Genomic DNA, 25670 nt, shown 5'->3' with positions numbered 1-25670 from the left:
GCTTCTCTTCTTTTCCCAACTATTTGTAAGGTCTCCCCAGACAGCCATTTTGCTTTTTTGCATTTCTTTCCCATGAAAAAGAAATGGAAAAGCTTCTATGTTAGACTAACATTATGTTAGAGACTAATTTACAGTTTGCTTTTGGCACTGTTTCCTCAGTCTGCTGTGTTGGAAAGAACATGGACTTTGAAGTCATGTTGTTTTGGGTCTGAAGTCTGTCACCTGGGCTGTGTGGGATGCTTGAGAATATAGCATCTCACATTTAGTTTCTTTATGTGTAAAATGGAGATAATAATACACATTTTACAAGGTTCCTGTAAGGATTGAATGAGGTAATAAGTATGTGAAACGTGCTGGCACAGTCATATAGAGTAGGTTAATGGATAAGTGTTGCCATTTCAATCTCTATCTTTTCTAGATACATTAGCCAGATCCTACAAACTTCTCAGTCATCTTTTTCCAAGTCCATTCTTTATAATATATTTCCCTATTGAATAAATTAAGCTTATGTAAGACTTGACTAGCAATTCTATTCTTTCTGATACCAAGTAAGAGGTGCGTTTTCTAACACCTGTTCTCTGACTCTCTGACGTCGTCTAGGTATCTAAAAATCAATTCACTTCTGACACTAACTGCCTAGCATTAGTGTAGAGCCTACAAGCTAAAGGGGTCAGTGCCATAAAACTGCTTCCACTTTAGACACCAGTCACAATTCCCAGTTGTCATTCTAACAAACCAACTATAAATTTGGGAGTTCCCATGACTTGGCAGTTCCTCCCATTTGATAATTTTGATAATTTTCTAAAAGGACTCACAGAACTTGAGAAAACACTTTTTCTTAAGCTTCCCAGTTTATTATAAAGGATACAGCTCAGAAAAGCTATGGAAGAAAAGCTATGACCAACCTAGACAGCATGTTAAAAAGCAAAGACATTACTTTGCCAACAAAGGTCCATCTAGTCAAAGTTATGGTTTTTCCAGTAGTCATATATGAATATGAGAGTTGGACTACAAAGAAAGCTGAGCACTGAAGAATTGATACTTTTGAACTGTGGTGTTTGAGAACACTCTTGAGAGTCCCTTGGAATGCAAGGAGATCAAACCAGTGAATCCTAAAGAAAATCATGCCTGAATATTCATTGGAAGGACTGATACTGAAGCTGAAACTCCAATACTTTGGCCAATTACGGAAAGAACTGACTCATTGGAAAAGACCCTGATGCTGGGAAAGATTGAAGGTGGGAGGAGAGGGGATGACAGAAGATAAGATGGTTGGATGGCATCACCGATGCGATCAACATGAGTTTGAGTAAGCTCCAGGAGTTGGTGGTAGACAGACAAGTCTAGCATGCTGCAGTCCATGGGGTTGCAAAGAGTCAGACACGACAGTGACTGAACAGCTACAACGATGTTAAGGAAACTGAACTTTAAAAAGATGAATGAAAGTAACCTGTTTATGTCCATTGAGAGACACTAAACATATTTGAACCTAGGCTAATTTACCTTTAAGACAGCCATTTAGATCTGACCATGTGATACATTGAAGCTTTATGTTACTAAACAGATATATGTTCAAAATACCCATATTTTATTTTTATCAACCATGCCCAAACTTATAAGATTCTTAGATAATGTTGGGTGAGAGATTATATAATAAGATATTTTAAAAAATGAATAAAAATGACTCCTATTAACATGGAATTTATAGTATCAGTGTAAAGATAATATTGTAATATAGGTAAGTATACACAATTTAATATAATCAATGTGCAAATTCTTAGAAGGCAATAACTAATTGCTGTAAATTGATGAGATATATATCTATTTTTATAAAATCTTTGTTCTTCATTCATGGAACCAACCTCCTAAAAGTTTTAGAATTTCCTGAGTGAAAGGATCACCCTTTATTACTTATAACAAGCTCTTTCCAACCATCCTGAATTCATGCTAGTAAGGTGAATCTTGGCTGATCCCTAGATATCTTCAGGATGTGAGCTGGTCTCCAGAAAGACCACGCCATTGTTGGAAGATTGGAACTTTTAGCCCCACTCCTTGACTTTCAGGGAGAAAAGAGAGATAAGAGATCCAAAACAGTGTTCAAACACCAATGCAATTAATTTAATCATTTTTTTTGGTTGCTAATCAATAATTTTTGTCACTAGATAAAAAACTAGGTGGAGTTTCTCAGGTGGCGCTAGTGGTTAAGAACCTGCCTGCCAATGCAGGAGGTATAAGAGAGATGGGTTTGATCTCTGGGTCAGGAAGATCCCCTGGAGGAGGTCTTGGGTAACCCACTCCAGTATTCTTGCCTGGGGAATTTCAAGGACAGAGGAGCCTAGCGGGCTACAGTTCACAGATCAGAAAAGAGTTGGACATGATTGAAGTGACTGAGCACACAAATATAATACTTGATGGATTCAGCGGGGTGATGCAATGACTGGGAATTTGTAAGTTTCTTTATAATAAAGCTAACACAAGAGGCAAATACAATGGATGAAAACATTGTATTATTCACAGGAGGAGAGATGCTTCACTTGCTGTTGACCAAGGGTAGACTTTCTCAAGATAAAAAATCTAAAACATGAGACTTATAAATAGTAAAAGAAAGAGTAAAAGGAAAGAATAAAGAAAAGAACAAATTAGGAAGGAAGAACATCAGAGGTTTGTTGTCCAGAAGGGTTTGTCATACAGAAGCAGGAAGAAAATATATAATTTTAAAGCACAGTGTTCAAGATGAGAGTAGATGGGTATATGGCCAGACCCAGAAATTGTAGGGCCTGGTAGGCCTGGTTAACAAGCAGGGGTGAGTCAATAAAATGTTCTAAGAAGGTGAATAAAGGAGCTGATTTCTCTTTTGAAAGAATATCTGGCCAATCTCAGAAGGTAGAGAGAAGGTCAAAAGAAGAAGCGTGTTGGCCTGGTTGAAGACTGTTGCAGGACATTTGTGGTGGCTCAGATGGTGAAGAATCCACCTGCCAATGCAAGAGGCCAGGATTTGACCTCTGGGTTGGGAAGGTCCACTGGAGAAAGGAATGGCTACCTCCTCCAGTATTCTTGGCATGGACAGACAAGCCTTGTGGGCTATAGTTCATGGGGTTGCAAATAGTCAGACATGATTGAGCAATTAACACACACATGTGAAAGGTAACAGTGGTGGTAGTGAAGACTGAGAGAAATGAACAAACTCCTAATGTATTTTGAAGGTAGAATCAATGTAAGTAACCATCTTTTATAATCACAGACAACATTTTTGAACAAATAGCTGTCATTGATGACCTCTACTATTTAACCATCCTCACACATGCCAAAACCCTGTAAACCAGACTATAAATACATCACAGAAAGTGCTTTCACCATAATCATTATGATATTGAATTTGTCAAAAACAGTACATATTTTCAGTATTAATTCCTGACTTGATAGGATTTGGCATATTTGATTACTTCCTGCTCTTAGAAACAAACGACTACTTTAATTTTTGTAACACAACTCTCTGGATCCGCATATATCTATGCTAGTTTAAGTTTATTTTCTTTTAGGAACTTGTATTTTCCTCAAACTCTGTGATTATATTCAAGAGTAAATTCAAATTTGACATTCTCTATGCCTTTACTATGGGATTCCCAGGTGGTACAGTGGTAAAGAATCAACCTGCCTATATAGGAGACACATGAGACGTGGGTTTGATCCCTGGGTCAGGAAGATCCTCTGGAGTAAGAAATGCAACCCACTGCAGTATTCTTTGGTTATATATAAAACTTATTGGAGTATTCAAACTCCAATGTACAGAGGACTTTGGCAGGCTACAGTCCATGGAGACACAGAGTTGGACACGACTAAGCAACTGAACACCCACAGACACACAATGCCTTTGTTTATACTTACCTTGAGATATCTTAACAACACTATATCCTGCAGTCAGTGCTCCATTCTGAAGTTTAGATCGATGGGTTTCCCAGTTGGCTCAGTGGATAAAGAATCTGCTTACCAATGCAGGAGGTGCAAGAGACGTGGGTTTGATCCCTGAGTCAGGAAGATCCCCTGGAGGAGGAAATAAATGCCCACTCCAGTATTCTTGACTCAAATATCCCATGGACACACCAGCCTGGTAGGCGTCACAAGACTGCATGACTGAGCATGTACACACATTCCTCTTGGCAATATGAGGCATGCATTTCTGAGCATAAAATAGCCAAAATACTCCACAAACCCATTCAATGCTAACAACTGAAAATGCTAGGAAATATTCTTAAAATATTATGAAAGCATTAAAGTGGTAAAATATTATGAAAGCATTAAAGTGGTTGCTAAAAATGCCATGCCAAGTTTATGTGAATATAGTACAGTGAGACTACTTTTGTCCTGGGGGCATTTGCTGATACGGGCAAATTTGAACTTCAGTTTTGATGGCATCTTGGGGCAAGAGGAGTAGAATTCCAAACCCAGGGTGTTTCCTGGGAAAGTGTCTAACAATGGAAGTTGGAACTCAAAGGACTGTTCCAGAGAATAGCAAGGAGAGATAAGAAAACCTACTTACATGAACAATGCAAAGATACCAAGGAAAACATTAGAATAGGAAAGACTAGAGATCTCTTCAAGAAAACTGGAGCTATCAAGGGAATATTGAAGCAAGGATGGGCACAATAAAGTACAGGAACAGTGAGGACCTAACAGAAGCAGAAGCTATTAAGAAGAGGTGGCAAGAATGCACAGAAGAACTATACGAAAAAGTCTCAATGACCAGGGTAACCACCATAGTGTGGTCACTCACCTAGAGTCAAGACATCCTGGAGTGTGAAGTTAAGTGGGCCTTAGGAAGCATTACTGCGAACAAAGCTAGTGGAGGTGATGTAATTGCAGCTGAGTTGTTTCAAATCCTAAAAGATGATGCTGTTAAAGTGCTGCACTCAATATGCCAGCAAATTTGGAAAACTCAGCAGTGGCCACAGGACTGGAAAAGATCACTTTTCATTCCAGTCCCAGAGAAGGGACACACCAAAGAATGCTCAAACTACCCTACAATTGCGCTAATTTCACATGTAGCAGAGTAATGCTCAAAATCCTTCAATCTAGGATTCAGCAGTACGTGAACTGAGAACTTCCAGATATACAAGCTGGATATAAAAGAGAAGAACCAGAGATCAAATTGTCAATATTTGCTGGATCATAAGAAAGCAAGGGAGTTCCGGAAGAACATCTGCTTCATTGACTGAAGTAAAACCTTTGTGTGGATCACAACCAACTGTGGAAAATTCTTAAAGAGATGGGAATACCAGACCACTTTACCTATCTCCTGAGAAATGTGTTTGCAGGTCAAGAAGCAACAGTTAGAACTTAACATGGAACAACAGACTGGTTCAAAATTGAGAATGGAGTATGACAAGGCTGTATATTGTCACCCTGCTTATTTAACTTATATGCAGAGTACACCATGTGAAGTACCAGGCTGGATGAATCACAAACTGGAATCAAGATTACTGGGAAAAATATCAACAACATCAGACATACAGAAGATACCACTCTAATGCAGAAAGTGAAGAGGAACTAACGAGCCTCGTGATGAGGATGAAAGAGGAGAATGAAAAAGATGTCTTCAAATTCAACATTAAAAAAGTAAGATTATGGCATCTGGTTCCATCACTACATGGCAAATAAAAGAGGAAAAAATGGAAGCAGTGACAGATTTTATTTTCTTGGGCTCCAAAATCACTGCAGATGATGACAGCAGCCATGAAATGGCTTTTAAGACACTTGCACCTTGAAAGGAAAGCTATGACAAACATAGATGGTGTATTAAAAAGCAGAGACATCACTTTGCTGACAAAGGTTCGCACTGTCAAAACTATGGTTTTTCCAGTAGTCATGTATGGATGTGAGAGTTGGACCAGTAAGGATGAGGGCCAAAAATTTAATACTTTGAAATCGTGGTGCTGGAGAAGACTTCTGAGAATTGCTTGTATAGTAAGGAAGTCAAATCAGTCAACCTAAAGGAAACTAACCCTAAATATTCATTCGAACAACTGATACTGAAGCTGATGCTCCAATATTTTAGCCACTTAATGGGAAGAGCTGACTCATTGGAAAAGACCCTGATGCTGGAAAAGATTGAAGGCAAAAGGAGAAGGGAGTGGCAGAGGATGAGATAGTCAGCTAGCAACTCCAAATCAATGGACATGAATTGGAGCAAACTCTGGGGGATAGTGGAAGACAGAGGAGCCTGACATGTTGCGGTCCATATGGTCACAAAGAGTGTCACACAACTTAGTCACTGAACAACAATGAGATATTGATGCTAAGAGCTGCCTGTGGACATGGATCTCTAGAGGATGAAGCCATCATCTTTGGCATGAAATATTCTCATAAATAATTTTAAAGGACAATGAGTAGCACAGAGTTAAAATTAACAAAGAATACACAGAAACAAGGTGCCCTGAGAGAAAGTTAAGAGAAAATCTGTCTCAACACTGTAATTAGAAATATCAGACAGTTTAAAACAATTACTTTGTTTAAAGAAATAAAAGGCAAGTCTTACTACCTTTGCAGGTAATGAAAATGTACTAAAACATTGGTATAAAAGTATACCAAAGAACTACACATAACATCTATAAATGAAAATTGATAATTAGTTATTAATAACTAATAACTGATGTAATAACATGATGGATGAGTTTAGCCAATTAAGCAGAGCTGAAAAAAAAATTAGTGAATGAATTAGCTCAGAGAATTTATTCATAATGCAATGCAGAAACCTCAAATGGAATATTTGGAATAGAGATTGAGAGACATGGAAGACAGAATAAAAATGATCTTCAAGTGAGAGTAAAAAGAAAAACATACAGGGGTTATTTGAAGAGTTTATGATGAGAATTTTCCAAAACTTTCCTAGATGAAAGACATCAAACATAAATCAAGAGATTTAAGAAGCCCAATATATCCAAACTAAACATAGAAAGGAGCCTAAACCTAGAAACATTTTACTGAAGCTGTAGAACCTCAAAAACAAAAAAGATTTTGAAAGTAGCTGGAAGAAGAGAAAGGCATTCATTTCACTTCATTTCATTCATTTCAAAGTGTGAGACATTGAGCTTACTTCTCTACAGCAATAATGGCCTTCTGAAGAGAGTGGAATTATATCCTGATGTGCTGAAAAAAAAAAAAATAACTGCCAACATGTAATCCTATATACAAGGAAAATGTCTTTTAAGAATGAAATTAAAAATAAATTTTTAGAAAATAAAGATCAGAAAGTTCACTAAAGATAATTCTATATGATATACTGTAGGCGAAAGGAAAGTGATCATAGATTTGGAAGGTCTATAATGAAAGAAGGAATTAAGTGCAAATAAGGCTTCCCTGATAGCTCAGTTGGTAAAGAATCAGCCTGTAGTGCAGAAGACCCCAGTCGGATTCCTGGGCCAGGAATATCCCCTGGAGAACGGATGGGCTACCCACTCAAGTATTCCTGGGCTTCCCTTGTGGCTCAGCTGGTAAAGAATCTACCTGCATTTAGGAGACCTAGGTTCGATCCTTGGGTTGGGAAGATCCCCTGGAGAAGGGAAAGGCTACCCACTGCAATATTCTGGCCTGGAGAATTCCATGGACTGTATAGTCCATGGGGTCGCAAAGAGTTGGACAGACTGAGCGACTTTCACTTAACTTATCTTACTATAAGCTAGCATATATATGGGTAATTTAAAAAATAGTACAAGTTTAAGGTTATGATAATATTCAATAGTTGTAAAATCAAGACTCAGTAACATACGTCAGATTTACGTATTTACGTAACATACGGATTTAAAGGAGCAATATGTTCTAAGATTCTTATTTTAAGAGGATGGTAAAGATATTAATTGATATTTTTAGATAACTTAAATATGTATGTTGCATGCTCTAAGACAATCAACAAAATAATAGAAACTGTTAAAGTCCCAATGAATATCTGGAAAAGGGTTACAATAATGATATAGTCCATTAATATGAAAAAGACAAAGAAAGGAAACACAAAAAAGAGAAATTATGAAATGAAAAGGAACACTTATACCCAAATATGTCAATATACTAAATGAATAAAGCGAAGTGTTCTGGGTAAAATAAAAATATTATCAGACTTTTTTGAAAAAAAAAAAAAAAAGAATATAACTGTGTGCTGTTTAAAAGAAGTGCTTGATTTTTGCTTCCTGGACGTCAAGTGAGAGACTGAAAGTCCCAGACGCTATCACCCTACACTTCCGTCCATCATGCAAAGCCTGCCTGACCCACTGCTGTTATGGGTGATGGGAGGATCTGGTGTACCAGGAGGAGCTGGCCCAGCCAGCTGAGCAATAGGACGAAACGGTGGAATCCATGAAGAAAAAAGCAGGATTGGATGTGGACTTGACAGTTGAATAAAGAAATCTCTCATCTGTTGCATGTGAAAATGCTACTGGAGCTAAGAGAGCTTCCTGGAGAATAATCAGCAGCACTGAACAGAAAGAAGAAAATGAGGGAGGTGAAGGCAAACTCAAAATGATTAGGGAATATTGGCAAATGATTGGGGCTAAACTAATCTGTTGTGACATTCTGGATGTACTGAACAAACCCCTCATTCCAGCAGGTAACACTGGCAAGTCCAAGATTTCCTATTATAAAATGAAAGGGGACTACCACAGGTATCTGGCTGAATTTGCCTCTGGAAATGAGAAGAAGGAGGCTACGGAGAACAACTTAGTGGCTTTAAAGCTCCTAGTGATATTGCAGTAACAGAACTTCCACCGACACATCCCAGTTGCTTAGGTCTTGCTCTCAGTTTCTCTGTATTCTACTATGAAATTCTTAATTCCCACAAACCATGCCTGCAGGTTGGCAAAAGCAGCTTTTGATGGCGCAGTTGCAGAACTGGATATGTTGAGTTAATAAAACTATAAAAATTACATTTACCATGCAATTATTATTAAATACGGAGAAGCTGATGACACCCCACTCCAGTACTCTTGCCTGGAAAATCCCATGGACGGAGGAGCCTGGTAGGCTGCAGTGCATGGGGTTGCGAAGTCGGACACAACTGAGTGACTTCACTTTCACTTTTCACTTTCATGCATTGGAGAAGGAAATGGTAACCCACTCCAGTGTTCTTGCCTGGAGGGTCCCAGGGATGGGGGAGCCTGGTGGGCTGCCGTCTATGGGGTCGCACAGAGTCAGACACGACTGAAGCGACTTAGCAGTAGCAGTAGCAGTATTATGTAATAATCTGGCACTGTGGACTTCAGACATCAGGGTGATGGTGAAGAGCAGAATAAAGAAGTGCTGCAGGATGTGTAAGATGAAAATCTGTGAGACATAAAAGGCAACAAGAGAAATCACCTCTGAACACTCCACACTCCCCATCCCACCCTTCTAGGAAATCCACCAATGGTCACTGAGAACCACAAAATCTGACTTTTTACCTTCAGTCTCAGAATTTAGGCTCCTGCCTTATTTGGTTTGTTGTTGTTTTTAAACGATTTTCGTAAGTTCTTACAGGCAAGAGTGAATTTCTGTGGATTTCACTGGTCCCAAGCATTAGGTTCTTTAAAACACTAACAAGACTGCATAAGGGCCTTTTCAGCATTACTATATTGTCTCCTGCCAGATATGGCAACAGAGCCATTAGAAGTGAAAGTTACATTTGAAAACCATTAGACTTTCAGGTGATGCAAGCATGTACTGCTGTTACTGCTGCTACTGCTAAGTCACTTCAGTCGTGTACGACTCTGTGCGACCCCATAGACGGCAGCCCTCCAGGCTTCCCCGTCCCTGGGGTTCTCCAGGCAAGAACACTGGAGTGGGTTGCCATTTCCTTCTCCAATGCATGAAAGTGAAAAGTGAAAGTGAAGTCACTCAGTCGTGTCTGACCCTCAGCGACCCCATGGACTGCAGCCTTCCAGGCTCCTCCATCCATGGGATTTTCCAGGCAAGAGTACTGGAATGGGGTGCCATTGCCTTCTCCAGAGACAGGTAAATCACACTGAAGAGATGTGTGTGGTATCATTTTCACTTTTTCTGATTATTCAAGTAGAACTTTATGCCAGTGTTTAAAATTAATTGGATGTTAGCTGGAGGTGATTAAAGGTTGTTTGGGGGATTGTTGTAATGGTTTTGCTATAAAAAAGGGTTTCAAACTCTGCTGAAATATTGCTAAAAAGTATGGTTCTAGTAACAAGTCAACAATCCATGCCTGCTCATCCTTGCCTAATTTTACTCTCCCTTCAAAGCAAGTTATCATTAGAGGTAGTATGAAAAAGCCTGCATCCATGTTCAGTTCTTTCTTTCTTCTCCTACCCTCTTAATCCAGCACTACCCCTCCTCCTTTGCTAACTCAACCTCTTGTTCAATATGCGTAACTTGTAGGGAATTTGTACTACTAGATATATGTCTGACTGGAGCCACAACTACAGAATTTGTATTGTTCTTACTGATACACAGCATGGATTAACATTAAATTTAAAACAAACCTGAATTTAAATGCCAAACATTATCGCAACTCCAACCTTTATCCTTCTAAGATAAAATCTCTACTCTAAACATACAATAAATAAATATAAAAATATAAGAGGTCCTTGTAAAATATAAGGTTACTGAAAGTGCAAAATAGTTTTAAGGGACCAGATCTGATAGACAGAGTGCCTGATGAACTATGGATAGGAAGTTCATGAGATTCTACAGGAGACAGAAATCAAGACCATCTTCAGGGAAAAAAAAATGCAAAAAAAAAAACAAAATGGCTGTCTGAGGAGGCGTTACAAGTAGCTGTAAAAAGAAGAGGAGCCAAAAGCAATGGAGAAAAGGAAAGATATACCCATTTGAATACAGAGTTCCAAAGAAAAGCAAGGAGACATAAGAAAGCCTTCCTCAGTGATCAGTGCAAAGAAATAGAGGAAAACAATAGAATAGAAAAGACTAGAGATCTCTTTAAGAAAATTAGAGATACAAAAGGAACATTTCATGCAAAAATGAGCTTGATAAAGGACAGAAATGGTATGGACCTAACAGAAGCAGAAGATGTTAAGAAAAGGTGGAAAGAATACACACAAGAACTATAAAAAAAGATCTTCACCACCCAGATAATCACGATGGTGCAATCACTCACCTAGAGCCAGACATCCTGGAATGTGAAGTCAGGTGGGCCCTCGGAAGCATCATTATGAACAAAGCTAGTGGAGTTGATGGAATTCCAGTTGAGCCATTTCAAATCCTGAAAGATGATGCTGTGAAGGGGTTGCTCTCAATATGCCAGCAACTTTGAAAAACTCAGCAGTGGCCACAGGACTGAAAAAGGTCAGTTTTCATTCCAACCCCAAAGAAAGGCAATGTCAATGAATGCTCAAACTACTGCACAATTGCACTCATCTCACATGCTAGTAAAGTAATGCTCAAAATTCTTCAAGCCAGGCTTCAACAATACGTGAACCATGAACTTCCAGATGTTCAAGCTGGTTTTACAAAAGGCAGAGGAAACAGAGATCAAATTGCCAACATCTTCTGGATCATCAAAAAAGCAAGAGAGTTCCAGAAAAACATCTATCTGCTTTATGGATGATGCCAAAAGACTTTGACTGTGTGGATCACAATAAACTGTGGAAAATTCTGAAAGAGATGGGCATACCAGACCACCTGACCTGCCCCTTGAGAAACCTGTATGCAGGTCAGGAAGCAACAGTTAGAACTGGACATGGAACAACAGACTGGTTTCAAATAGGAAAAGGAGTATGTCAAGGCTGTATGTGTCACCCTGTTTATTTAACTTATATTCAGAGTACATCATGAGAAACACTGGGATGGATGAAGCAAAAGCTGGAATCAAGATTGCTGGGAAAAATATCAATAACCTCAGATATGCAGATGACACCACCCTTATGGCAGAAAGTGAAGAAGAACTAAAGAGCCTCTTGATGAAAGTGAAAGAGGAGAGTGAAAGAGGTGGCTTAAAGTTCAACATTCAGAAACTAAGATCATGGCATCCAGTCCCATCACTTCATGGGAAATAGATGGGGAAACAGTGGAAACAGTGTCAGACTTTATTTTTCTGGGCTCCAAAATCACTGCAGATGGTGACCACAGCCATGAAATTAAAAGACGCTTACTCCTTGGAATGAAAGTTATGACCAACTTAGATAGCATATTAAAAAGCAGAGACATTACTTTGCCAACAAATGTCTGTCTAGTCAAGGCTATGGTTTTTCCAGTGGTCATGTATGGATGTGAGAGTTGGACTATAAATAAAGCTGAGTGCCAAAGAATTGATGCTTCTGAACTGTGGTGTTGGAGAAGACTCTTGAGAGTCCCTTGGACTGCAAGGAGATTCAACCAGTCCATCCTGAAGGTGATCAGTCCCAAGTGTTCATAGGACAGACTGATGTTGAAGCTGAAACTTCAATACTTTGGCCACTTGCTGCAAAGAACTGACTCATTTGAAAAGCCCCTTATGTTGAGAAAGTTTTGAATATGGGAGAGGAAAGGGACAATAGAGGATGAGATGATTGGATGGCATCACCAATCAATGGACGTGAGTTTGGGTAAACTCTGGGAGTTGGTGATAGACAGGGAGGCCTGGCATGCTGCAGTCCATGGGGCTGCAAAGAGTCGGACATGACTGTTACTGAACTGACCTGAACTGAACCAAAGTATAAATGGATGGGGAAAACATAATATGTAAATATCAACTGAATGAATGCCAAAGTAACTTTATATAAATAGAAGACAGAGTTTTAAATGGTAAGATATTAATAAAGATAAAAGATTATATTTCACAATGATAAATGCTTCAAATAATCAATAACAAAAAGCAGTTTTAAATTTGTATGTAGAATATTTATAAACTTGTATGTAGCATCATTTGTAAATTTGTATGTAGCATCATTTGTAATAGCATCAAATATGTAAAGCAAAAAGGAAACAGAGTTACAAGAAGAAAAATTTTAAAAGCTACATCCGTTTAGAAGTGTTTGACACTTCTAAATTAATCCAAGCAGAATAAATGGGTGGGGGGAAAAAAAAAACCCACAGAAAATGTAACAACTGTACAAGTGATATGGATAGAATTGTTATCAGACTTAACCCAATAGATTCTCATCACATTCCAAACAACAGACTACTCCTCCTTTGCAAGCACGCACAGGACAATAATTAAAAATATACTTGACAATAAAACATTTTTAGCAAATTTCAGAAATTTGAAAACATACGAATTTTTTTCTCTTAATACAATTCATTTAAGCACAAAAACAGGGAGAAAATAAAACATAAGTATATGTTCGTAAAGGGGGGCTTCCCAGGTGGTGCTAGTGGTAAAGAACCCACCTGCCAAGGCAGGAGACAAGCGAAATGGGTTCAGTCTCTGGGTCTGAAAGATTCCCTGAAGGAGAAAATGGCAAACCACTCCAGTATTCTTGCCCAAAGACCCCCATGGACAGAGGAGCCTGGCTGGTTAGAGTCCATTGGGGTCACACAAAGTCAGACATGGCTGAGCAACTGAGCACACATATGTTTGAAAATAAATAAGCACTTGCCTATCAATGCAAAGAAAGAGAGGAAAACAATAGAATGGGAAAGACTAGAGATCTCTTCGAGAAAATTAGAGATACCAAGGGAACATTTCATGCAAAGACGGGCTCTATAAAGGACAGAAATGGTATGGACCTAACAGAAGCAGAAGATATTAAGAAGAGGTGGGAAGAATAAACAGAAGAACTGTACAAAAAAGATCTTCACCACCCAGATAATCACCATGGTGTGATCACTCACCTAGAGCCAGACATCCTGAAATGTGAAGTCAAGTGGGCCTTAGGAAGCATCGCTATGAATAAAGCTAGTAGAGATAATGGAATTCCAGTTGAGCTATTTCAAATTCTGAAAGACGATGCTGTGAAAGGGCTGCACGCAATACACCAGCAACTTTGGAAAACTCAGCAGTGGCCACAGGACTGGAAAAGGTCAGTTTTCATTCTAACTCCAAAGAAAGGCAATGCCAAGGAATGCTCAAACTACTGCACAATTGCACTCATCTCACACACTAGCAAAGTAATGCTTAAAATTCTTCAAGCCAGGCTTCAGCAATATGTGAACCGTGAACTTCCAGACATTCAAGTTGGTTTTAGAAAAGGCAGAGGAACCAGAGATCAAATTGCCAACATTCGCTGGATCATCAAAAAAGCAAGAGAGTTCCAGAAAAACATCTATTTCTGCTTTATTGACTATGCCAAAGCCTTTGACTGTGTGGATCACAATAAACTGTGGAAAATTCTGAAAGAGATGTGAATACCAGACCACCTGACCTGCCTCTTGAGAAACCTGTATGCAGGTCAGGAAGCAATGGTTAGAACTGGACATGGAACAACAGACTGGTTCCAAATAGGAAAAGGAGTATGTCAAGGCTGTATATTGTCACCCTGCTTATTTAACTTATATGTAGAGTATATCATGAGAAATGCTGGGCTGGATGAAGCACAAGCTGGAATCAAGACTGCCAGGAGAAATATCAATAACCTCATTTATGCAGTTGACACCACCCTTATGGCAGAAAGTGAAGAATAACTAAAGAGCCTCTTGATGAAAGTGAAAGAGGACTGGCAACTCGTTTCATACATGATATTTTACATGTTTCAATGCCATTCTCCTGAATCTTCCCACCCTCTCCCTCTCTCACAGAGTCCATAAGACTGTTCTATACATCAGCCAGTCCAGGTTCAATGCAAGATACTGGATGCTTGGGGCTGGTGCACTGGGACGACCCAGAGGGATGGAATGGGGAGGGAGGAGGGAGGAGGGTTCAGGATGGGGAACACATGTATACCTGTGGCGGATTCATTTTGATATTTGGCAAAACTAATACAATTATGTAAAGTTTAAAAATAAAATAAAATTTAAAAAAAAAAAAGTGAAAGAGGAGAATGAAAGAGTTGCCTTAAAGCTCAACATTCAGAAAACTAATATCATGGCATCCGGTCCCATCACTTCATGGGAATTAGATGGGGAAACAGTGGAAACAGTGTCAGACTTTATTTTTGGGGGCTCCAAAATCACTGCAGATGGTGACTGCAGCCATGAAATTAAAAGACGCTTACTCCTTGGAAGGAGGGTTATGACCAACCTAGACAGCATATTAAAAAGCACAGATACTACTTTGTCAACAAAGGTCCATCTAGTCAAGGCTATGGTTTTTCAGGGGTCATATATGGATGTGTGAGTTGTACTATAAAGAAAGCTGAGCTCCGAAGAATTGATGCTTTTGAAGTGTGGTGTTGGAGAAGACTCTTGAGATTCCCTTGGACTGCAAGGAGATTCAACCAGTCCATCCTAAAGGAGATCAGTTCTGGGTGTTCATTTGAAGGACTGATCTTGAAGCTGAAACTGCAATCCTTTGGCCACCTAATGCAAAGCGCCGACTCATTTGAAAAGACCCTGATGCTGGGAAAGATGGAGTGCAGGAGGAGAAGGGGACGACAGAGGATGAGATGGTTGGATGGCATCACCGACTCGATGGACGTGGATTTGGGTGGACTCTGGGAGTTGGTGATGGACAGGGAAGCCTGGCGTGCTGCAGTTCATGGGGTCGCAAAGAGTCGGACATGAGTCAGCAACTAAACTGAACTGAACTGCCTATTAGGTATCCCTACTGTGTGACTAATACGTGCACAAATCTAATATGTCTATCAAGTTCCAAAATACCTTTCCTTTTTCCCCCATCTTCATCTCATCCCCATCATTGTCTAAAGCATCATTTATGGTCCCATGATACTGCTTTAGTTCAAGTCTTCGAGTTTCTTCTCTTTGAGGTTCACACTCCTCCTATCTGCACACTATTTTTTCTAAAAGATTGGTTTACTCATATAAAGCTTTCATTTAAAACTTTTTAAAGGCCTTAAATACCAAGGATAAAATTCAAACTCTGTAACATGATGTTCAAGGATCCTTGACAATCTCTGCTTTTTTTTTTTTAATTTTTATTTCCTCCCAAACTCTCATGCACCTTTTGTACACTAGTTATACTATTATAACTTATACTTCCCTGAACACTCCCTGCTCCCTGTCTCCTCCCTACCTTTGTACCTACTTATCCTCTTACCTGAAATGTCCTTTCCTGTTGTTTACCCACATGACAATTTCCTACATATCCTGAGAGATACTGTTCAAGTATCACATTCCTTGCCTGATCAGTCCTTATGGTATTATTCACTTCTTCACTTTCTACCATAGAATATTTTTTCCTTCCAATTTTTAAATTAGCTATTTAAATCTTTATCTATTGTATTAAGTTGTAAACTACATGCAGAGAGGATTTTTTCTTGTTCATTTTTTCTGTTCTTAGCATTTATATAAGACTCAAAAGTTAAACTTATTAATAAAATTAAAATTGATGTGGTAGCTTAAACATATTTATTGAAAGAAGCAAGAAGGGTCAGTCAGTAGACTGGTTGTGAGAAAGGAGAGCAAAGCTATAAAAAGTAGATGGAATAACACGTAAAGAATATCAAATGGCACATTTGGTGTGATAGTCCTAAAACCTGTTAGCACCTTCAAGGAAGGGTTTTCCGGGTAGAGCTGTCCAGCATTGATACTGCGCAACTCAGGAGGGTGTCATACACATCTCGTCAAGGATATGGTTGTGTTGCATGGAGCAGTCCTGACTGCAGAAAACCCTGATTGGTTGTACCTGATTTCCTTGATTAAATGAATGATGTCATTAGATCCCAGAAAATAAATACTATTTATTATGACCATTGGGAGTCATCATTAAGTAAAGGCCTATATTTTGCCTAACCTAAATGATGAGAGAAGTGTGTCACGCCTTTTGGAAATCTTCCCATCAAAAACAAAAAGATTAGGTACCTAATGTAGCAAGTTCTAATTGTACAGGAAAAAAATTCCCAATTAAGCCAAATAAATGAACCATTGCAGTGGGTTGAAATCCATATCCACTTGTAGTATAATTTTCTGTTTGCTTAAAGCTTACACATGAATATTATAAATTGCTGTCACATTTTTTCTGACCAAATAATTTAGAAAATAAATTTATATACTTGTGTTACCCATATTATTAAATACTTGGTATCCAGAATCCTAAGGACTGAGATTCATATGGGATAATTAGAATTTGCTTACATGAACTAATGGCTTCATCTGCTGCAGAATTTCATGCTAGTGTGGATACTCTGTTTTTATACCTAGAAAATCATTTGGTTGCTAACAGTATAAACCAGAGCTTCCCTGGTGACTCAGACAGTAGAGAATCTACTTGAAATGCAGGAGATCTGGGTTCAGTCACTGGGTCAGTAAGATCCCCTGGAGAAGGGAATCGCAACTCACTCTAGTATTCTTTCCTGGAGAATTCCATGGAAAGAGGAGCCTGGTGGGCTATAGTCCATGGGGTTGCAAAGAGTCAGACATGACCGAGTGACTAAGCACAACACACTATAAACCAAACACACAGATGACAGTTTTTTCTGGGAAGCAGCTAGAAAGAAAAAAAAAAAAAAAAAAAGCTCTTCTAGATTCACCTGAGGCTTCCCAGGTCTCTCAGTGGTAAAGAACCTGCCTGCCAGTGCAGGAGATACAGGAGAACTTGGTTCAATACCTGGATCTGGAAGATCCCCTGAAGGAGGACATGGCAACCTGTTGCAGTATTCTTGCTGGGAAAATCCCGTGAACAGAGGATCCTGGAAGATGACAGTCCATGATGTCACAAAGAGTCAGACATGACTGAGAGACTAAGCACAGACACACGCACCTGCAAATGCTATTTTAAGGCAATTAATCCTATTCACTGCCCACTCCCAGGAATTATGTTTCCCTACCCAGGCCCTGGAGAAGGAAATGGCAACCCACTCCAGTACTCTCGCCTGGAAAATCCCATGGACGGAGGAGCGTGGTAGGCTACAGTCCATGGGGTCGCAAAGAGTCAGACATGACTGAGCGACTTCACTTTCACTTTCACCCAAGCCAAAATCTCCTAACCTAAGTATGTTCTCCACCTATCTGATAATAGCCCTTTCCTTTGGCTAGATATATTCTTGAAAATAGCTTCTCACAGTAAGAGTAGCCACTGGCTTATTGCAGATCACCCGTTTTATCTGTTATAATATCTCTTTCTACAGATCCTCCTGCTGTGGAACCAGCATTTCTGGAAATACGGCAAGGACAAGACCGAAGTGTCACTATGAGCTGCAGGGTCCTAAGAGCCTATCCAATACGGGTGCTGACCTATGAATGGCGCTTGGGCAACAAATTATTGCGGACGGGTCAGTTTGACTCTCAAGAATACACAGAATACCCAGTGAAGAGTCTTTCCAATGAAAACTATGGGGTTTATAATTGTAGCATCATAAATGAAGCTGGAGCAGGGAGATGCAGCTTTCTTGTTACAGGTAAGGTGCTGAATATTTTTCTTTTTTCTTTTTTTTTTTTTAGATCATAGGAGCTTAGGCTCTTGACAGTGTAAGAATGAAAGCATTTTGCAAATCCACAGAGCATATTATGAACAGCTTGCCTGTTCTATTTAGAGTGTCTACTCATTTATTTTCAAGGCAAGTCTATTTTAGTAGTTAAGATAGTTTATGTGCCTATAAAATTGAACAGAAGCTTATGTGAATTTGAATAGATTTGGTGATGAGGTTGGTTATTTTGAGTATCACAGTAATAAAGTGACAAATCTTAACCAGCTTTTTTTTTTTTAGATCAAATTGCAAATATTAACACATATTTTTTCTGCAAGTCTAAAAGCTCTTGCAATCCATTATCTGTGCTGGTTTTAAGAGTGCTTTCTTTTTCTTGTTTATTTATTAACTCAGTGTGTGGTGAATGTACATTTTGTCATTGGCTTACAATAGGATCACAGATATTCAAAGGGAAATCAATATAGTTGTATTTGGTATATAATGAATTGAGAAAATTACCACTTTTGATGTCATTATATTTTACTGTATTTAAAGAGATAGTAAATCTGTGTTAAATTACATATATTTATTTAAATTATTTTTGTAATCTAAATCTCTTATTTTTGAGCTAGGGTTTAGGCATATCTTAAAAGAATATACTCCTTTTCATTATTATTTTGTCCTAGATAAAGTTTGTTGTAACAGTTATAGTGTTTATGCTACTAAAAGAAGAAACTGGATATTATATGTTATCTATAAACCAATCACAAAAATTATGATTAAAATGTTTCAAACTTAATTAAATCTTGTTCATTGGTAATATAAATTCTTATTAATAAGTTCTCACTCATAAGAGAATTCTCTAATATGGATTGCCTTGGGACATTTAACTTCCTGAAATAGGATATTAGGTATTAATAGGTAAAATATAATTGACTAACCAAAGAATATGAAGACATCCTCTCCACTGGATCTTACCACCTCTTGGTTTTGCAATCTCTTTTATTAACATTCAGTTGAACTTAAGGCTTTTCTACTATAATTCTTCAAGTGGACTGTTAAAATTAAAAAATCCCTAGGACTGATACTTACATGATGATCTAATTTTTATCCCTAGGAATATTTAAAAGGGTAAGAGAATGTAATGTATTACTCTAGGGGTAATTTAAATGGCATGATATACTTTCATTCCTTATTTATATATATATATATATATATATTAATTCCAAAGAAATAAGAATCTTTCAAAAGCAATTATTTTTCACATATTGGTACAAATGGAGTACTTTACTTTCTTTCATTATCCCTCCAAAATAAAAATACCCCATAAAATTAACTAAACTCTTTTCTCCAATTCTTTCAGCTTTATACACATTCTGCTTTTCTTTGGTGACACTGTTTTCTAACTTGGACTATATTAGATTATGCTCCTCTGTGAGATTTTCATTTGTTCTTTATTATATGATCCAAATCCTATTTCTTGAGCTAGAAGACAAGCTGAGACTGGAAGAAACACTAGCTCCATTCTCCCATCCCAGATTCATGGGGTGCGGTAAGTAGATTTCAATAGCTGCAGAAAGGGATAAACCTGTTGTGGATTGCCCCATGGAGGGAAAGAAAATAACCCCAGGCATTAATTTGTTTCCAGTGTGCATTTTTCAGTCTTTGGGTCAGCTTCATTTTTTTCAAGATCTCCACATAAAATCTAACAAAGTTTTGAAGAAGAGAAAAGGAAATTATTGAATCCCAAATACAGTATAATTCCAGAAAATATATAAAGAAATTAATGTATCCATAGAATCAGACATCTGGAAGAAACTTTGAAAGGCCTTTTACTTTTTCTACTAAAACATAGCATAATTAGCAATACTATGAATTAGTATATAATATAGAATTAGTAGCAATTCCCCACAATTCAAAACTTTTTGAAGCTATGCAGAAGAGAACTAGGAAATATAATATATGCAAGGCTGCATATATTCATTATGCATGTGTCCTTTACCCAAAAAACTGGTCATTGAAGACAATTCTCTTTCCTTCCTTGAGGCCCAAATTAACTAAGAAACATTTAAAATTTCATCGTTAAAACTATTTTACCAAATTTAAGAACACACTTCCACTTGCTTGTCGTGAATATCAGGTAGTCACCTGAAAGTGGATTTGGTCTGACTGTACATCAAAATGTATAAAGCTGAACACAAAGGCAATGGCAGCCGCATGTCTATATTTATTTTAGCTCCTGGGAAAGCTCAAAAGTTTGGGCCTGTTGTCTTCATATATATCATGAGTATGTGATATGTGTCAGTGTTCAGTGGTAGAAGAGGAGGGTTTTGTTTACTGAGAAGTCAGGCAGGGTGTGAGAATATTTCCCTAGAAAGGAAAACAAGAAAGTGAGCAAGGTATTTTAGGAACAATGACCAGCCTAGCTTGTAATCCACCATCTATGTTAGGAAATATTAACTATAATATTACGAAGTACTGTGTAGTTCATTTATTTTATTTTCTAGTATTGTTATAGTGAAGTTAAGCCTGGTGTTTATTTGTTTGTTTCTGTGGTTTAAGCCTTTGTGATCTATAGCAATAATGCAATCACCATTTTATCATATTTTTCTATTAAAGAATTTTTACAAGTTCTAAAAATAAATGTGGAATTTTAATTTATTAGAATAAATCCACTTTTTATGTGAAATTCTAAGTACATATGTATAAATACATAGACATAAGTATTTTTATATTAATAAATAGTTCTGTACTATTCAGCATGTCACTCCACTGGAGCATGGATTTCACTTTCTCACAGGTCCAAATGCTCCAAATTAACATTTGGAAAAAATGTTTTTAAATACTCCAAAATATGTAGGCACATTCATTATATTATAGATATGAGTGAATAACATGCTAGGTTAGATCCTGGCACACAGCTTGATCCAGAAAAGAAAACCAGGAAATCTGGGATGATGAAACAGATGGCCAAGATGAATGATTAGATGGAAGGACTCTTACTGAATATCATTTCTTTATTAGGAAACAATGAGGATAAAAGGATAGTTCAAGGTGAAAATATGCAGTGGCCTGAATAGTGTCCCGTGTGTGTGCTCAGTTGCTTCAATTGTATCAGACTCTTTGTGACCAATGGACTGTAGCCCACCTGGCTCCTCTATCTGTGGGATTCTCCAGGCAAGAATACTACAATGGGTTACCATGCCTTCCTCCATGGGATCTTCCTGACCCAGGAATCGAACCTGTGTCTCTTATGTCTCCTGCATTGCCAGGCGGGTTCTTTACCACTAGTGCCAGCTAGGAAGCCCAAATAGTGCCCCTCAAGAAGGTAAATCTATGTCCTAGTCCCTAAAACCTGTGAATATCATTTTACACGGTAATGCATGATTAATTTAAGGATTTTGACACAAGCAGCTTTTCCTGGATGGTTGATGTTGGCCTTAAATGCAATAATGTGTACCTTATACATAAGGCAGAGGGAATTTTGAGAGAGGAGAAGGCAATGTGAGTACAGAGGCAGGGATGCAGTTAAACCAGTGTTTCGATAAACTCCTTTCTTTAAAATGTTTCAAGTTAAATAGAACTGCTTTGCCAGATATCCTCAACTCTGATACCCTACTCAGGCTAAACCCCTGCACAATAGGCATAGCAACTTCTCACAGCTCAGAAAAGTTATAAACAGTGGTTGCTTTTACCTCCTAAAGAGCTAACTGAAACAAGGCTATAACTGCTAAAGCCTGGGAGGAAAAGCACCTTGGGAGGTTGCATCACCCCCTGCATCTGTCACTGATGTTGGTTTAAGCTCTACATTGGTAAAGACCCCTAAGGGATGCTTCAAGATTGAAATGTTATGCCCATTATATAATAAAGTGAAGATAAGATGTCTGCAGCAGCTTGATTACACAGGATAACAGAGGAGAGAGAATCTGTTGGCAGATTCTGTTGAAATGCCCAGGTTTAATGAAGATGCACTATGACTTCCTTGAATATGAAAAAATAGGCTATCTGAATTAAAATGCATAGCAACCCACTCCAGTATTCTTGCCTGGGACATCCCATGAATAAAGGAGACAGAGAGGCTAGAGTTCATGGGTTTGCAAAAAGTCAGACATAACTTAGTAACTAAACAATAATGACAACAGTTGATTAATAAAATTTTAAATTACTTATGTCTTTTAAATTATTTAGTGATTGAGATGGTAGTTCTAAACTATCCCATAAGCATATTTCTTTCCTTCAACAAATTTGTTTCTGACAATATGTATCTGTTGAAATTTTATGGATGTTAGTAAATTAAGACTTAAAAGCAGATTGGACAAGGAAAGGAATCGAATTTTTCTGTTTACTTCTTTTAATTAGTTACTTGAATAAAATGTGGAAGCTCTCATGTGACAGTATATACATGGGTACTTATTAAACTATATTTTAAGTCAATTAAAGTAAAAGCAGAATAACATGGTTGTCAATTATAGCCCAGGAGCAAAAACAGAATGTCTTTATAACTTCCAGAGGGTATATATACACAGTTACATATGCAGAAACTTGTGAATCATATAAGATTCAATCAATGAAGACAGTTTTAAATTCTATTAAATGAAAAATAATAAAACAGTGGTGTCTCTTTCAACAGGTAACATTATGTATACTATTAAAATTTTTTATTGCATAACTACAAATTATAATTCAGCATGAAACAACCATTATTGTCCCTTTGCTACTGATTTTCTTTGCAATCTGACAAATATTTAAGTTATTTACTATGTACCTACTGACTGTCAGGTACTAGATTACACCAGAAGTAAAACAATAAATATCCTCTTCTCAAAATCTTTCCCCTAGCATGTATATTTCTGAGTCTTGTCATTTTTATATTTGCACAGTACTCTGCAGCCACCATTTTCTTTTTAACCCTATTGCTCCTGTTAGCCTTATATTCTCTTATCTAAGATATTATGTCCTCTATATATATTTTAACTGCTAGCTGAATTTTTAATCTTTATCTCTTTCAATCTATTTTCTATACTACTGGCCTTTATTTTTCCAGGAAATAGATCTTACTCTTAGTGATAAATGTTTGCGGCTTATAGGTGAAATGCAAACTCATTTTCATGGATCTTTAAACCATTCATTAATATCCTAAAAAAAGTTTATCATTTCTCCTTCAATGCTATCAATTACTTTAAACTCCAGTCAAACTAGATTCTGCTGCCATCTCTTAAGTTACAGAATTTCAGGACTCTGTCCTTTGTTCACATGATACTCTATTCTAAAATACTAGCTCTTTGTGTATTCCTCTACTAGATTTGTGATGACTTTTGTTTGTACCTTGACAAGGATTATATTGACCTTTGCTCTTCAGCCAGATACAGAAATGTAGGCTGTAATAATATATTATTTTACAATTTACAAATAAACTATATATGTTAATATTTATTGAGTATCTGAAAGTATCTGTAAAACTCCGAGTATGGCATCACCAACCGAATGGACATGAATTTGAGCAAACTCCAGGAGATAGTAAAGGACAGAGGAGGCTGGTGTGCTCAGTCCTTGAGGTCACAAAGAGTCAGACTTAGGGACTGAACAATGAAACCATGATTTAAATAGAATAGAAAATTATTTCATTCAGGTTAAAACCTTGAAGTATTATTTCAGAAACTAATGTAGTAGCTCTGTCCCACAAAGTCCTCAGGGGTCCAGGTTCCTTCCATCTTTCTACTTGACCATCATCCGTAGATGGCATATCTCATAGCTTTAACAGCTACTTAAGTAGCTACATCTTCTACTAGCATCTTCTAGCATGTAGAATATGGTTCTACATCTCAGCATATTCCTTCTTTTTTTCCCCCTCTTTTTAATGATGCCACCAAGTAGTGTTTTTTTTTTATTATTATTATTATATTTATCTTTTCTGCTTACATCTCATTGTTCAGTTGCTCAGTCGTGTCTGACTCTTTGTGACCCATTGACTGTAGCCCACGAGGCTCCTCTGTGCATGGGATTCTCCAAGCAAGAATACTGGAATGGATTGCCATTTTCTTCTCCATTGCATCTCATTCAGTTCAGTTCAGTTCAGTAGCTCAGTCGTGTCTGACTCTTTGCAACCCATGAACCACAGCACGCTGGGCCTCTCTGTCCATCACCAACTCCCGGAGTCCACCCAAACCCATGTCCATTGATTTGGTGATTCCATCCAATCATCTCATCCTCTGTCGTCCCCTTATCCTCCTGCCCTCAATCTTCCCCAGCATCAGGGTCTTTTCCAATGAGTCAGCTCTTTGCATTAGATGGCCAAAGGACTGGAGTTCCAGCTTCAATATCAGCCCTTCCAATGAACACCCAGGACTGATCTCCTTTAGGATGGACTGGTTGGATCTCCTTGCAGTCCAAGGGACTCTCAAGAGTCTTCTCCAACACCACCGTTCAAAAGCATCAATTCTTCGTCGCTCAGCTTTCTTTATAGTCCAACTCTCAAATCCATACATGACCACTGGAAAAACCATAGCCTTGACTAGATGGATCTTTGTTGGCAAAGTAATTTCTCTGCTTTTTAATATGCTGTCTAGGTTGGTCAGAAAAATAAAGTCAGCCACTGTTTCCACTGTTCTATTTTGCCATGAAGTGATGGGACTGGATGCCATGATCTTAGTTTTCTGAATGTTGAGCTTTAAGCCAACTTTTTCACTTTCCTCTTTCACTTTCATCAAGAGGCTCTTTAGTTCTTCTTCACTCATTGGAGGCAACTTAATCATAGTGTGATAACTGCTATAAAAACTGTGGGTATAATTTTATTCTAGGAAGATTAGGTAACACACACATATACATGAGATATATATATATATATATATATATATATATATATATATATATATTTTAATTTGCCTTTATTGAAACTGTTTCATGAAATAAAATTGAGCTTGACAAGGAAACTTTAGGATCTCTGGTTTTATCTCTGTAATACTTAACACCATCATTGATCATCAGAATCATCTCTCAGGGGCATGGTCATTCAGATTTAGAATATTTTTTTAATTGGTTTAATACAGATTCTTGAGAGTTTTTAAGCTCTGGGAGATGGTGAAGGACAGAGAGGTCTGGTGTGCTGCAGTCCACAGGGTCACAAAGAGTTGGACATGACTAAGCAAGTGAACAACAGAGTTTTTACTGGTAAACAATGTAATTGAGGATACCGTGTTAGTTACTTATTACAGTTCAACCAATTAGTGCAAATTTAACATCTTTAAACAGCATACATTTATATCTCAAAATTTCTGTGGATCAGGA

The 25670-nt window shown here is 37.8% G+C and overlaps 1 protein-coding gene and 1 pseudogene across 1 annotated transcript in view; both read left to right on the top strand.

The window, feature by feature from the left end:
• LOC129620716 (14-3-3 protein epsilon-like) overlaps positions 1-9312 on the top strand; it is a 30253-nt pseudogene extending 20941 nt beyond the window's left edge.
• MDGA2 (MAM domain containing glycosylphosphatidylinositol anchor 2) overlaps positions 1-25670 on the top strand; it is a 919168-nt gene that overhangs the window by 763254 nt on the left and 130244 nt on the right. Inside the window, exon 9 of the mRNA XM_055537535.1 lies at positions 18108-18377. Within this exon, the coding sequence (XP_055393510.1) occupies positions 18108-18377 (270 nt within the window). The remainder of the gene's footprint in view (positions 1-18107; positions 18378-25670) is intronic.

This window comes from Bubalus kerabau, chromosome 10 (assembly GCF_029407905.1).
Source record: "Bubalus kerabau isolate K-KA32 ecotype Philippines breed swamp buffalo chromosome 10, PCC_UOA_SB_1v2, whole genome shotgun sequence".
Taxonomy (NCBI): domain Eukaryota; kingdom Metazoa; phylum Chordata; class Mammalia; order Artiodactyla; family Bovidae; genus Bubalus; species Bubalus kerabau.
This window is presented reverse-complemented; position numbering and strand designations above follow the sequence as displayed.